Raw genomic sequence first — 13,246 nt, 5'->3', positions numbered from 1 at the left:
CGTCTGACTTATAAAGGTCAGGTGCCTGATGAAAGAGTCATGAAACGTGGTTCAGAAAGGATTATACATACTGGATTAGAGCTCCCTCCTTAATACTATACATAATACAGTGTGACATTTCCAGTCTCTGCCAGCGAAAAACTGCTTTCTTCACAGAATATATCATACAACACACTTTCACACTCGTACTGTTGTATGAGACACTATTAATCCAAAGAGAAGAGAGTCCCTGTCCTTGAAGCCTTTTCTCTTGTAAAAGTGAAATATGAAATAATAACATCAAAGCCGAACATAAATCCCACATTATTGTATCTTGTCTATCAGTCTCTCACTCTCCTGTCAAGCTCTTGGAAACCATCATTATTTTCTCCAGCAGTTAGCATTTTTCTTTTCTTTTTGTCTTTTTGAGCTCTTGAATCCTCGCTGTGTTTCTGCAGTAAAGACGTCGTCATGAATTTATTTCCTCTGAGGCAGAAAAACACATTACAAGAGCCTTCAGAAACTCCTGCAGGTTAAACTGAGCTAACCAAACACTTTAAGTGCTGACTGACTCTAACAGCTGCAAGAAACTCACTAGCCTGCAGCATTAATGCTACAAACAACCCATAATGCAACACTCTGTAGGAGCAGCAGTACTTTCTACATTCAGGAAGAATCTCTGATGTGAAGAGGGGCTGCAGCTAACGATTATTTTCAGTGCCAATTATTTTATCAATTAATTGATTGTTTCATCTATAAAATGTCAGTAAATATTGAAAAATTCACGTTCACGCCCGAGCAACAGTCCAGAAACCAAAGATGTTCAGTTTACTATCACGTTTGACAAAGAAAATTGTCAAATTCTTATATTTAAGGAACTGGAGCCTTTTTCCTTTAAAAAAAATATGGTTATTTGATAATTGAAGAAGTTGGCAATTCATTGTTGATTGACTAATCAATTAATCAACTAATCATTGCAGCTCTATTGAACACATAATCATCTCATCCTCAAATATAAGGTGACTTTTTTACGTAATATCTGGAACAAAATATCATCTTATATTCGGGCCAAAACGGTATTCCATCTTTTCATTTAGGAAAAGTCTTTTCATGACTGAACCTTCAGGGGTTTTGTCAGGTTTTATCAGCCACATGAATGTTTAAAGTAAAAACGTGTAGTTTTTGCTGAGGTTGGCTAACATTAGCCACCAGAAACTACTGTCATACCAGACCAAATAAAAGGTGGGTTTGTTTGCATCTGAATTGAAGAATGTGACGTCACCTCTTTCATAATGGTACAGTACCAGTCAAAAGACTGGTGCTGTACACAGTCTGACTTTAAGGTCAAATGTAACATCAGGTAACATCTATATTGGGATGTGGTTGATTCTTTCCAGTTGGTTTTATGTTCTTGTTTTTGATTAATGTGAATGTCAGATTATTATTGCATAAAATAAAACAGATTCAGATTTAGTGCGCAGTAACGGGCAACAAATATGCAGATAAGAAGTTCAAGTTATGACTGTTTGACATCTTTAATTCGGTGCCTCAGACATTTTTGTGTTTTGTTTGTCTCTCAGGACTGTCCTCTGGTGTTGGTGTTGAGGATGTTCGAGTTGTGTTGTGACTACAGGAACTTCTCTGAGGCCAAAGCGAAGCTGCTGGACTTCCAGAGGACGCTCATCGCTGTAAGTCCCACTTCATTCATTAAAAATGTATAAAATCCACTTGCAGAAATGGAAAACCTGCTTGAGAAGATAATCAATCACTGTGAACATGCTGTATGTCTTATGTTTCACTGTTTTCTTGATATTGTCGTGAGTGGAAACTGTTTTGAAGAGATGCTGCATCGGTGGTCCCTCTCAGAAAACTCACATATCTGAGATTTGACTGTCAGCTGCCAAACTTTTCAGACAAAAAGAATAAGTTGTAAGAAGGAACATGGTAACTGTGGTTGTTTGGTGCTGAGCAGGTAGTGTACAGCGGCTTTTTAGAGCTTTTTCTCTGAAAACGACGCTATGAGAGCGCTGAGAGTGAACCAAAACAGTAAAGTTGCAGCCGGACAGATAAACAACGAGCTGAAACTCACTATAAAGCTCCGTAAAGCCGAGAGGAGCTGCAGATGTTTCTCTGTAGGTTCATCACTACGAGCCACACACACAACACATTACACACTCTCAGCTCATCCTCTCTAATCGGCCTTCTCTTCTTCTTTGCTGATCTAGCTGAGAAATGGCAGCCCGACGCCCTCCGGCGGGCTCCCCCTGCAGTGGGTGGAGAGCCAGGCCTCCGTGCTGCTCCTCACTATGCTGCAGCGCTGCTCCTCCCAGTACGACCTCCACCGGCTGCTGCAGCTCCTTGCCGACGTCGACAAACTTCTCAAATCCAACGGTGAGACCTGAGAGTCGGAGCAGGAGATGAAAGGGATTAGTATTCGGCTTTATTAGCACTTTGGCAAACCAATTTCCTGCCTCTAAATCATTTTTTTAAGAGCTGATACGGCTCAGCTGCTCATTGACATCCAGCTGCTGTCTTCTGATCTGTCTGTAGGATTAGTATACTTCACACCAAAGCACCAGTTTCTGCTGAAGTTTAGAAAAAACTTCTACTTTTTATTGTTTCTTTTATTTAAAATTGTTATTATTTGTCATTCTGGGGTGTTCTATGCAGGTCCAGACTTCAGAAAGCTGAGTCAGCTCAGTCAGGTGCTGCAGGGGTCAGAGGTCAGCGTTTCTCCCAGGCTGCTGCAGTGCAGTACTCCCTCCGTCCAGCAGGAGGAGTTCCAGGCCGCAGTGGACGCTCTGCAGGCCAGGGGGCGCTACAGCCAGGCCAGACAAGTCGCCCTGCTGGCCGGCCTCCCCATCCACCGCCTGCTGCTCAGCCAGGTCGGCTCCAGATTTATATTTACATCTTAGATTCTGGGTTAACATTCGATTTACATTCACATTCATATGTACATGAATATTTTACATGTGGCTTTAATATTTAACCATGCTAGCAGTAGTGTCAGCTGACCCATCACGGTCAGACAAGATCCTCAGAGGATGAATCCTACTCAACCAATAAGGTTGACTTTTGTTGTTTAGAGTGAAATATCTCGACAATTATTGGATGGTTTGGCATGAAATTTACATCAGATATTCAAGCCTCCAAGAGGAAACATTCTGACCACTCTGATGATCCTCTGACGTTTCCTCTAGCGCCACCAGCAGGTCAAAGTTTCCACTTATGCTGTGATATATCTTAACCTTTTGATGGTACAAAATTTGGCCCAAACGTTCATGGTTCCCAGACGACTGACTGACTTTTGACATTTTTTGTTGCACCACCATGACGTTGGACTTTCTAGTTATTTCTTGAAATGTCTCGACAGCTGTTGGATGGATTGTCATGAAATTTGATTCCACTCAGGATCAGGTGTAATAACTTTTGTGATCCTTTGACTTTTCATTTTGCACCATCATCAGGTCAAATTTCAGTCATTGTGTCCAGTAGTTTGGTTTATGACCAAATAGCTGCAAAACTCATCACATTTCCATCAGCTTGTACTTTTGCAACATGCTTCTGTACAATATGATCATAACTGATAACACCGATGCTGATGCTTCTCCTAAAGCTGTTTGAATGGCAAAATCATATCATGGTCATATTATATGAACATTCTCACCTCTGCAGACAGCTGGAATAGTTCTGCTCTTACATTTTATATTTCTTTGTTTAAGTTTAAACATTTCACAAGTGTCATAGATTATATATGTTCATACATAGCTGGTGACTAGATTTGATACACTTGATTTGGATGTTTGATGTGTTATTTCTGTCTTCCATGTAGCTTCTCCAGGAAATAAACTCCCAGAGGGCCAAGCGGCAGTGGGGGAGGTTGGAGACGCGCGTCGGTTTCTGGAGGAAGTGTCACGAGCAGCTGAAGGCCGACAGCACCGATCCAGAATCGGCCTCCCAGTTCTTCCTGTCGCAGGCCGAAGCCGAGCCCGCCGGCTCGTCGGCGGCCGCGGAGGCTCAGGCTGAGCTGCTGGATGTCCAGGAACGATGCCTGCTGCTGGGGCTCGCCGCTCACTGGCTCTCCCTGGACAGCCCGGCTCCTGTGGACAAAGTGGAGAGCCTGGAGAAGAAGCTGTGGATGAACCGGGTCCGACAGCACGTCCTCACGGTCGCCATGGAGAAGGAGAGCGTTTTCAACCTGCCGCCGCCCGCCGTCACACCTGAGATGAACACATACGAAGTGCTCATGAAGGAGTTCTCCTTCTCCAACATATCAGACCTGAACACGGAGACGTGCCTCAGTCTGGAGGGACTCCCGGGTCCCGCCGAGGAGCAGGACGGGCTGAATATCAACTCGGCGCTGGGTCCAGAGGAGAGGAGGATTCTGGCTGTGCTGATTGGTCAGTTATTAGACGAGGGCAGCATCCATGAAGCAAGCCGGGTGTGTCGTTACTTCTCCCTGTATCACCCGGACATGTGGGTGGTGCTGCGCTGCCGAGGCCTCGCATCCGGAGAACTGAACCCGGAACCGCAGGAGGAGACGTCAGAAGCTCCGGAAAGGAGGCTCATGACTACCTGTAAGCTTAAACTACTAATTATAATAACAAATAATCATTAACCATGAATACTTTAAGTCCTTCCTCCTCAGTTGGATGTTTGAGCTTCTCTGTGCAGAGTTTGTTTTCACATTTCACATGTTTCTCTGCTCACCTTAAATCTCAGTTTACGTCTCGTATCTACAAGCAGGATTTATGACATCACAACTAGTTTGGAGCCAATCGTGGTCCAGTATGCAGTTTACACAAGTGTGATGTGGAAACTTGAGCCTCCAGTTCACAAACACTGAGACTTTACAGAGAAAGAAGAGACAGCAGGAAAACTTTCACAATGATCAATATTTGCATGTTCATAGATTCTGGATTTTATATGAGGAAGGAAATTTATTCTTAATGACCGTTAAACAATAGAGACCGGAGCCAAAGTCTCAAAATTTAACAGAATTTATTTTCTTGTACAAGAAGGAGTGTTTCACGATGCAACACACAGGATGAGGTTACAAAGAAAAAGGCTCCTTGAGGAGCGCCTACAACAGGGTTTTATACACCTTAAGTGGGCGTTACAGTTCTTCTCTTAATCTATCAAATACAGACTTATTGATAACGTCATGTCTGTTTTCAGTTCTCCTGCCCAACTGACCCCCAGATGACACGTCTCATCCTGTCTCCAACAAACTTTAATTTCTACATCTTCCTCTTTACAAATATAACGCTGAACTTCCTTTAACCTCAGCTGATGAGTCTGCTGATGTTGCAGAGTTGCAGGAACAATTAATCATGATCTAGATAAAACAGTAACACTTATACACAGTGTAATCATCATTTTTATAGCAAACAAGGTGATTGATTTTTTTTTTGGTGGAAAATTATATCAGACATACATTAATATTCCAAGCACAGTATTGAACTAAATGTTACTGGTTGTAATTTTATTTCACTGATATCAACCTCACAGCCTGTTCAGTTAATGAGTTTGCTAATTAATGCTCCTACAAACTGAAGACATCAAGCTTTCCACTGGTGAATGCAGAATATTTATTACCAGAATTACATTCATATTGTCATATTCTGACAATTTATAGACAGATTTAATCGATTTAATCAAGACAATAATCTGATGAAGAAACTCAGAATAAACTACAAGTTGAGAAAAGAGTGAGAATCAGGAAAAATTGCAAGAAAAGGAAAATAATGCAATTTTTTTTTTTGTGCTAATTTTTAAACTTATTTTCTGAACATGAGAACCATGGGCTCAAAGTTATATAAAAATTAAAATAATGTAATGGTCCAAATCACAAGCAGTCTGTTGATTTGGTCATTTAATGCGAAAAAGCAGTAATTCAGCAAAATTGCAAACTCTTGCAGATATTGTGGAGATTTCTTGAATTTGCGTTACTTGTTGCAATCGCAAAATCACAATTTCCTGGAGGTTCTGACTATGATCTGGATCCAAATCCGCTGCCTTATAAAAACAGTTTCTGTATCTAAACATAACATCCATTTTTCTTTCTCATCAGTTTCTTTTTCTCTGCGTCTCCTGCAGCCACCTCGTTCAGCAGCTTGTCGTCGTTCGTGATGCTTCCTGAAGACGACGTCGCTGTGCAGCTCCAGAAACTGGTGGAACAGTGTCGCCACGGCAACAACTACTGCAAACAAGTCCTCAGCCTCTACCAGCTCTCCAAGGTGCCGTCCATTAATCGTTTTGTTAGTAAAATATCAGAAAATATTGAAACATCACATTTTCCTCACGTCCTGGCCGATGTATTCAATCATAAAATCATCATTTAAAGGATTGGCATCAACTAAGTGGGACAAGTGACTCTGAATTCTAACATCTTGATTAGCAAAATACATAAATTGACGACAGAACAGCTTTTTACCAGTCAAACAGACTCAGCAGGAGCAGAGAACCAGCCTCTGTGTCTGGTTAGCTAATGTGGCTATGACTTGCTACGTTAACGTTAGCTAGTCGATCTGCTGACATGCGGCTAAATGACAGACAGTGAGCAGGATTTTTTTTTGGTTCTTTCACAACTATTAACACCCAAAACAGATCAGAACATGCAGAGAATCTAAGAGACATCGAGTTGCATTTAAAGTAATTTCCATCGAATAACTGTTTTAGTTATCTTTTAAGTAAAAATGTCCTGGTTTTAGCTTCTCCAATGTGAGGATTTGATGCTTTTCTTTATCATAAATGACAGTAAACTGAATATATTTTGGTTTTGGACTGTCGGTCAGACAAACGAGGCATTTGAGGACGTCGTCTTGGATGTTGGGAAATTATAAAGAGCATTTTTCACTATTTTCTGACATTATATAGACAAAATCATTAAGATTAATTTTGTAAAGAAGGCTCACATTGACTGACTCTCACAGTGAAACAGGATAAACAATGCTAATGTTAAAACTCAGTCTGTGTGCGTCCCTCCGTCCTCTGCAGGAGCTGCAGTGTTCCTTCAGTCAGATCTGTAAGGAGGAACCTCGCTCTGTGTTGGAGAAGCTGCTGTTGTCTGACCAATCGGAGCGTTTCAGGAAGGCTCAGGCCTTCATCAAAGCTCAGGGCTTCTCCGCCGACACCGTGGCCGAGCTGGTCTCCTCTGCTGTGGTCCAGGCGCTGCTGGCCTCCACCCAGGAGCTGCAGCCGGGTGAGTGAGGACAGCAGGACGCGTCTGGATAATCCTGAAAATGTCTTTCTGTATGTTATGTTATATGTGTGTGTGTGTGTGTGTGTGTGTGTGTGACCCAGCAGAGAAGCAGGTGTTCAGGCCGTCGGAGGGACGCGACTCACTGATGCAGCTGATCAAATTGTGTGATGACCCGAACCTGGTGGGAGTCAAACTGCTGGAAAACCTCAACAGTGTCCCGCTGAGAGACCTGAACTGCAGTACGACACACACACACACACACACACACACACACACACACACATACACTCACACACACACTCGCTGTCTGAGGTAGTCATATCAAGTGGATATCTGACACATTTACAGTCTTTTTAGCATCAAATTCCCTCTTTCTGCTTCCTCAGACAGTGTTTCCCTGCGTCAGGTGTTTTTAAATGTTATCATCTGTTATCTTCCTTCCTCTCTGTAGTTGTGGAGCTGCTGATCGTGGCTCACAACTGTTTCAGTCTGACCTGTAACATGGAGGGGATCGTCAGGGTTCTCCAAGCCGCCCGTCACCTCAGCCACACCTACCTCGCACCGGGCGAGCACTTCAGCCTGCTGGTACGAGCTCTCACCTCATCAGTGTGTAACTGGAGTCGACGTTTGTTAAATAGCCGGATGACGGTTAACAGAACAGAACCTGAATGATGCTAAAAGGCGTCTTTATGTGCTTTCAGGTGCGTCTGCTGACGGGTATCAGCAGGTATAACGAGATGACCTACATCTTCGACCTGCTGCATCAGAACCATCGCTTTGAGATGCTGCTGAGGAAGAAGGTGGACACGGACAGAGGACAGGTCTGACACACACACACACACACACACACACACACACACACACACACACACACACACACAGATAGTTATCATGTTAATGTCCAGCTTTCAGACAAATATAAATGGAGAGTTTCCCCACATTGGATGTCAAAACTGAACCATCAGAACTGCCAGTTCAATAAAGTTTTCACTTAGTTTATTGTGCATAAAACTAACTTTCTTATTCTCATATTTATCCAGTGATAACCCCCCATTCATCATGTTGAAATCATGTTAAAACTATAATATGTAATTATTCCACATTAAAATGTCTAAAAACAACTAGACCTGTGTTATATATTTTGTTGAGTTGTGTACTTACATTATCCCAAATGTTTCCAACAATTTTCAAACCCAGAAAAATCTGTAATTTAATCAAAGTAACGGACCGTTTCATTTGGTCACATGTCAACGGCGTCATACCTCCTCTACCAAAGAGTAAACACGCACAAGACGCATACGGCGGCGCTGTGTTTGTCCGCTACAATGGCGTCTACCAAAGAGTAACTTACACACATACAAGATAAAACATCAGCGTTGTGGTTGTTCCACAAAAACTGTTATAAATGGACTTTTATTCAGTTTTAAGCCACATTTTCGTGATAAATTTTGGTCGTTTTTAATTATATCTTTTAGCCGGAAGAAGGATTTTAGTCATTGGACGTCTGGATCTTAAGTTATCAGAGAAATAAACTGGAAATAACACTGGAGTAATCCTAACCCGGTGAAGCTGGTTGTTTAACAACGAAGACAACAACTCCCATGATCCCTTGCTACTTCACACCGTCATCACACTCCGTCTTTCGTTAGTGTTTTGATTGAGACCCCTAGCGGCTGAAATTACATATTGTGCATTTAAATATGTTATTTATCTAACGTCATTTTAGTTTTGCATTAAATTCTCACACATATTTGCAGAGAACAAGTCTGAAAATTCCTACATTTTCCAATTTTCATAAGTATATTTTATCTTTTTATAGTATATGTCTGTTGTCTAATCTGCTCCAGATGCTGTTTGATGTTGATGCCATTTAAACATTCAGTATAATGTTCATTTCCACAGCATCAGACTCTGCTGCTCTGTTTTACTTTTTAACAGAAATACTGTTTTCATGGATCTACTTTCACTGTTAATGAAACTCTTCCTGTAGAGATGTTTCACATTAAAAGCCTTCCAGCAGCTCAAAGTGTCTTTTATTGACGATCTTCATCTAGCAATGAAAAAACGGCAAAGATCAAAGAGATTGGAAGGAATGAATGAAAACATTATATTGTTGTGTTGTGCATGGTCCCTGTTAAATATACTAAACTAATATTATATTACAATGTGAGACATTACAGTGCAGGTTCTGTCATTTCACACTCGCTTTAGGCCAAACATGCCCACTGCTATTTGACGCTTACCTGAGAATTTACAGGAAACCAGTTTTGACACTATTTTAATGTAACTGAATGATTAAAGATTCCCTCCAGACATGTGTTAAGACATAAAAATACTCTGCTCGGAGCAATAATGTTTGTCTGATATGGTTTTTCCACACAAAAAAGTATAATTACCATGTTAAAAACCTTAAAAAGGCATCTATTCCTTCTCCCTCATTACAGAAAAACATATTTTTAGTGTAGGTGGATTTAAACTAGCACATGTTCACGACACATTAACCCGACGTTCCCTCCCGTCGCAGAGCTCCAGTCTGAAGACGGCTCTGCTGGACTACATCAAGCGCTGCCTCCCCGCAGACAGCGAGAAGCACAACATGGTGGCGCTTTGTTTCAGCATGAGGAGGGAGATCGGAGAAAACCACGAGATTGCTGCCAGGACGCAGCTGAAGATCATCGAGTCTCAGGCCTGGGGTGAGCTAGGAGAACGCTAACAGCTAGCCTACAAACGAATTTATAGAAGACATGAGCTTTTTATCTAGTTTGAGTCGGCCGTACTGGTGTTTTTGACCTTGAGTTTTTGCTGACTTGTCTTTAAAACAGTCGTGACTCCTGAGCTGAAGAGTTCGTTGGTGAAGGTGTTGGGTCTGCTGAAGGACGCTGCTGAAAGCTTCTCCAAGGTATCTGAACTCCTCTACAGGCTCTTCAGCTTCTACCTTTAACACAAAGAGAGATATTAACTCTGTGTGTGTGTGTGTCCAGGACTCGTGTGTGCGTCAGGCGAGTCGTTGTGTTCGGATGGCTAAGCTGGTCACTCTTCAGCTCCACTTCCTGAACCAGGGATCAGACCTGCGCATCATCAACCTGAGACCTGCAGAGCTGCTGAACGCCATCATGGCGCTGCCTCGATGCTACCAGGTCTGTTACTGTTATAAAACACTGATTCTGCCCTAAAAGATTCCTCCACCCGTGTAGCATCGCACCACTGTAACGTTCTCAGACTCATGACGGACAGTTTAAAAAAAAAAAAAGGTTAAAATCGATGCAGCGAAACCAGAGATATCGTCTTTTTACTCCACACATTCTTCTTCCTTGTCTAAACCAAGCAGCAACCTCCGGGGCTGTAAAATGAAGCCAATGCAGAAGTGCCAAAAACCGCAGTTCCTTGAATGGCCACTTGAGGCTCCAAAAGCGAGTCAATCCCCGTAGACCCCCATGTTAAAATGCCCAACTTTACAGCAGAAATAAACATGTTTACAGCCTGGTACAAAAAACGGTTTTGGTCTCTGTAGCTAATTTCCTCTTTCATGACAACTGTACGGAGGGTCAATTTTTTTATAACTCACCCGTTTAAATGTTATTAAGCCGTAAAGTTATGCATAATGAAGGACATGGCTGCTTTGAGTGACAGGTCCGCCAGCCGCTAGGTGGCTTGTTTCAGCCATTCGGCCCGCCTCTTTGCCCATTTTTGATTGGCTGGGAGTTAGGCAGCGTCACATACTGCCAAGATGGCGACGGCTGGAGCGCCTCGCTTTGAGCTTCAAAACTGCTCTTCAGAAACCAACGGGTGACGTCACGGGAACTACGTCCATATTTTTATACAGTCTATGGTCAAAACCTGGTGCCTACATTACCCACAATGCAATTCAGCCAACGACAGGTGAGGTGGTGATTAGGGTGTGTTATGCTAGTAGCGGCTAATGTAGCCTAGAGCTGCTAGCCTCCAGCAGAGATGAAGAGCTACAGAGGTCTGATAACCTCACATCTTCCTAACTCCACACCTCCAGATAGTTTTTATTTTTAAATTTGTAGTCTTCATTCTTCAACTGACATCACTTGAGGCGATTTATCAGTTTTCAAACAGCTCCCTCTGGAGACACAAAAAAGTTTTATACTACTTTTTCAACATATACAGTTGTACTCTGCAACTGGCTCTCTTAACTGTAGGTTGTTAGTCATGTGACCAGTGTCTCTACAACACAGCAGGGAATGATGTAATGAAAAATATATATACACACCAGAAAGACATGTGCAATATTACTGTAATATGCAAGTTATAGTGCAAAGACTTAAGGTAGTAGTGGGGATGATGGCAGTGGAAAGATATGGGTAATGTATAATAAAGGTTTTTCACAATAAAGGTAATATGTGTAAAAAACATAACGATTATTTTCTTGGTTAATTGATGAATCATTTAGTCTATAAAATGTCAAAAAGTAGGAAAAAACTCCAAGGTAACTTCTTCAAATGTCTCGTTTTTGTTCGATCAACAGTCCAAAACCCAAAAATATTCAATTCACAGTGATGAAGAACAGAGATGAGCAGCAAATCCTCACATTTGAGATGCTGGAACTAACACATATTAACAAAAAGGTTGCAGATTAATTTTCTTTCCATCAACTGATAGAATACAACACACACACAACATAATATAATTTAACAGTTTATTGTAGAACTATATGTAAATAAAATAAGAGATATTTTGGCAGCCTCAGGCCTCCATACACTAGACAGACAGTAGATCATGTCCCGTGTTTCCGTCTCTCAGGTGTTCGTGGTGTCGGAGGCGTACAGCTACAGTCCAGACTGGGTGGAGATTTTGTACCAGAAGGTGATCCTGAACGGAGACTTTTCTTACCTGGAGGAGTTCAGACGTCACCGTTCGCTCACCTCCGGCCTGTTCGAGGACATTTTCAAGAAGTAAGTCGTTGCTCATGGATTCAGGAAAGCGGTCCTCATGTGTCTCGTCTCTCACCTGTATGTGTTGTTGTTGTTGTTGTTGTTTCAGGTTGGATGGCGCTCCCAGCAGCGTCACTCCGAACGTGAAGCGCCTGCTGACGCACTGCGACGACGTGTGCAGCCGCTACAGGCTGGCCTACCAACAGAACCTGCATGACGTCACCAAAACGCTGCTGCAGGACGCCAAGACGTCCAGCTACCTGAACGACAAGCTGGCCAGCTGATCAGCTTGTCGTTGACTGAGTGGTGGACGTTCAATCAATAATCAATAATTGAAACACTGTCAGTGTGCAACACTTGTGTCTTTATTAACCTGTCTTCTGTGGAGATTCATTAAAATACTTTTACAAAATAACTAAATAGAATAAGTTTCTATTGATAAATGAATGAAATACTGTAGATTAACTGATTTATGTTTATGTTTATTTTGAACATGTAACAAATAAAAAACAAAGAAACAAAACAAGAAATAAAATGAAATGAACAGTAAACATATGCAGCAAACTCTCAATAAACAAAGTCTCATAAACATAAATATTAATATAAAATTTATTGTGATTTATTGTGTTGTGTTGATCTCATCAGATCTTTACACAGTTGACATTTTTGTATCAGAGCTGCATTAATTAGTCAGTTAATCAATTAGTCGATCGACAGTAAATTAAACAAAATACCAGACCTGCTGGTTTCAGCTTCTCAAATGTGAAGATTTAATGGGTTTTTTTTGTCATTAATTAAAGTAAACTGAATATATTTTAGTTTTGGACTGTTGGGCGAACAAAACAAGAGATTAGAAGATCATTATTGTGCTATTTCCTGACATTTTATAGACAAAACAATTTATTGATTAATCAAGAAAATAATCTCCAGATCAGTCACAAATGAAAATAATTATTAGATGTGCTGAGTCTGAGCTACGGGGGGAACATTTGGTGAAAGTATGTTTTTAGAGATCAAAGGAAAAGACATAAAATCACAAAAATATAGTTGAATGCAACAAGTTTAGTTCACTTCTCTGAGATTTTTTTGAAAGGTTTTCTGGGAAATGTAGGAAAAACATGAAGCAGGTTTTAGTAAAAATCACCAGCAGGATAATTCTGGTTTT

General features: G+C 41.5%; 1 protein-coding gene across 2 annotated transcripts in view; it reads left to right on the top strand.

The window, feature by feature from the left end:
• Positions 1-12,676, top strand: part of spg11 (SPG11 vesicle trafficking associated, spatacsin) — a 33,243-nt gene extending 20,567 nt beyond the window's left edge. Inside the window, exons 27-40 of one of the 2 annotated variants that reach the window (XM_044356625.1) lie at positions 1,560-1,667; positions 2,205-2,370; positions 2,650-2,864; positions 3,812-4,556; positions 6,079-6,218; positions 6,979-7,183; positions 7,288-7,422; positions 7,635-7,768; positions 7,885-8,004; positions 9,708-9,876; positions 10,006-10,082; positions 10,165-10,320; positions 11,951-12,102; positions 12,191-12,676. In XM_044356625.1, the coding sequence (XP_044212560.1) occupies positions 1,560-1,667; positions 2,205-2,370; positions 2,650-2,864; positions 3,812-4,556; positions 6,079-6,218; positions 6,979-7,183; positions 7,288-7,422; positions 7,635-7,768; positions 7,885-8,004; positions 9,708-9,876; positions 10,006-10,082; positions 10,165-10,320; positions 11,951-12,102; positions 12,191-12,365 (2,697 nt within the window). In that variant the 3' untranslated portion in view covers positions 12,366-12,676. Of the gene's footprint in view, positions 1-1,559; positions 1,668-2,204; positions 2,371-2,649; positions 2,865-3,811; positions 4,557-6,078; positions 6,219-6,978; positions 7,184-7,284; positions 7,423-7,634; positions 7,769-7,884; positions 8,005-9,707; positions 9,877-10,005; positions 10,083-10,164; positions 10,321-11,950; positions 12,103-12,190 lie in introns of both variants that reach the window. The other variant, XM_044356624.1, reaches the window with a different exon arrangement.
• Positions 12,677-13,246: the final 570 nt, after the last annotated feature.

This window comes from Thunnus albacares, chromosome 7, assembly GCF_914725855.1.
Source record: "Thunnus albacares chromosome 7, fThuAlb1.1, whole genome shotgun sequence".
In the NCBI taxonomy this organism is placed as follows: Eukaryota; Metazoa; Chordata; class Actinopteri; order Scombriformes; family Scombridae; genus Thunnus; species Thunnus albacares.
Note: the sequence above shows the minus strand (reverse complement) of the source record. Positions and strands in the feature narration are given on the sequence as shown.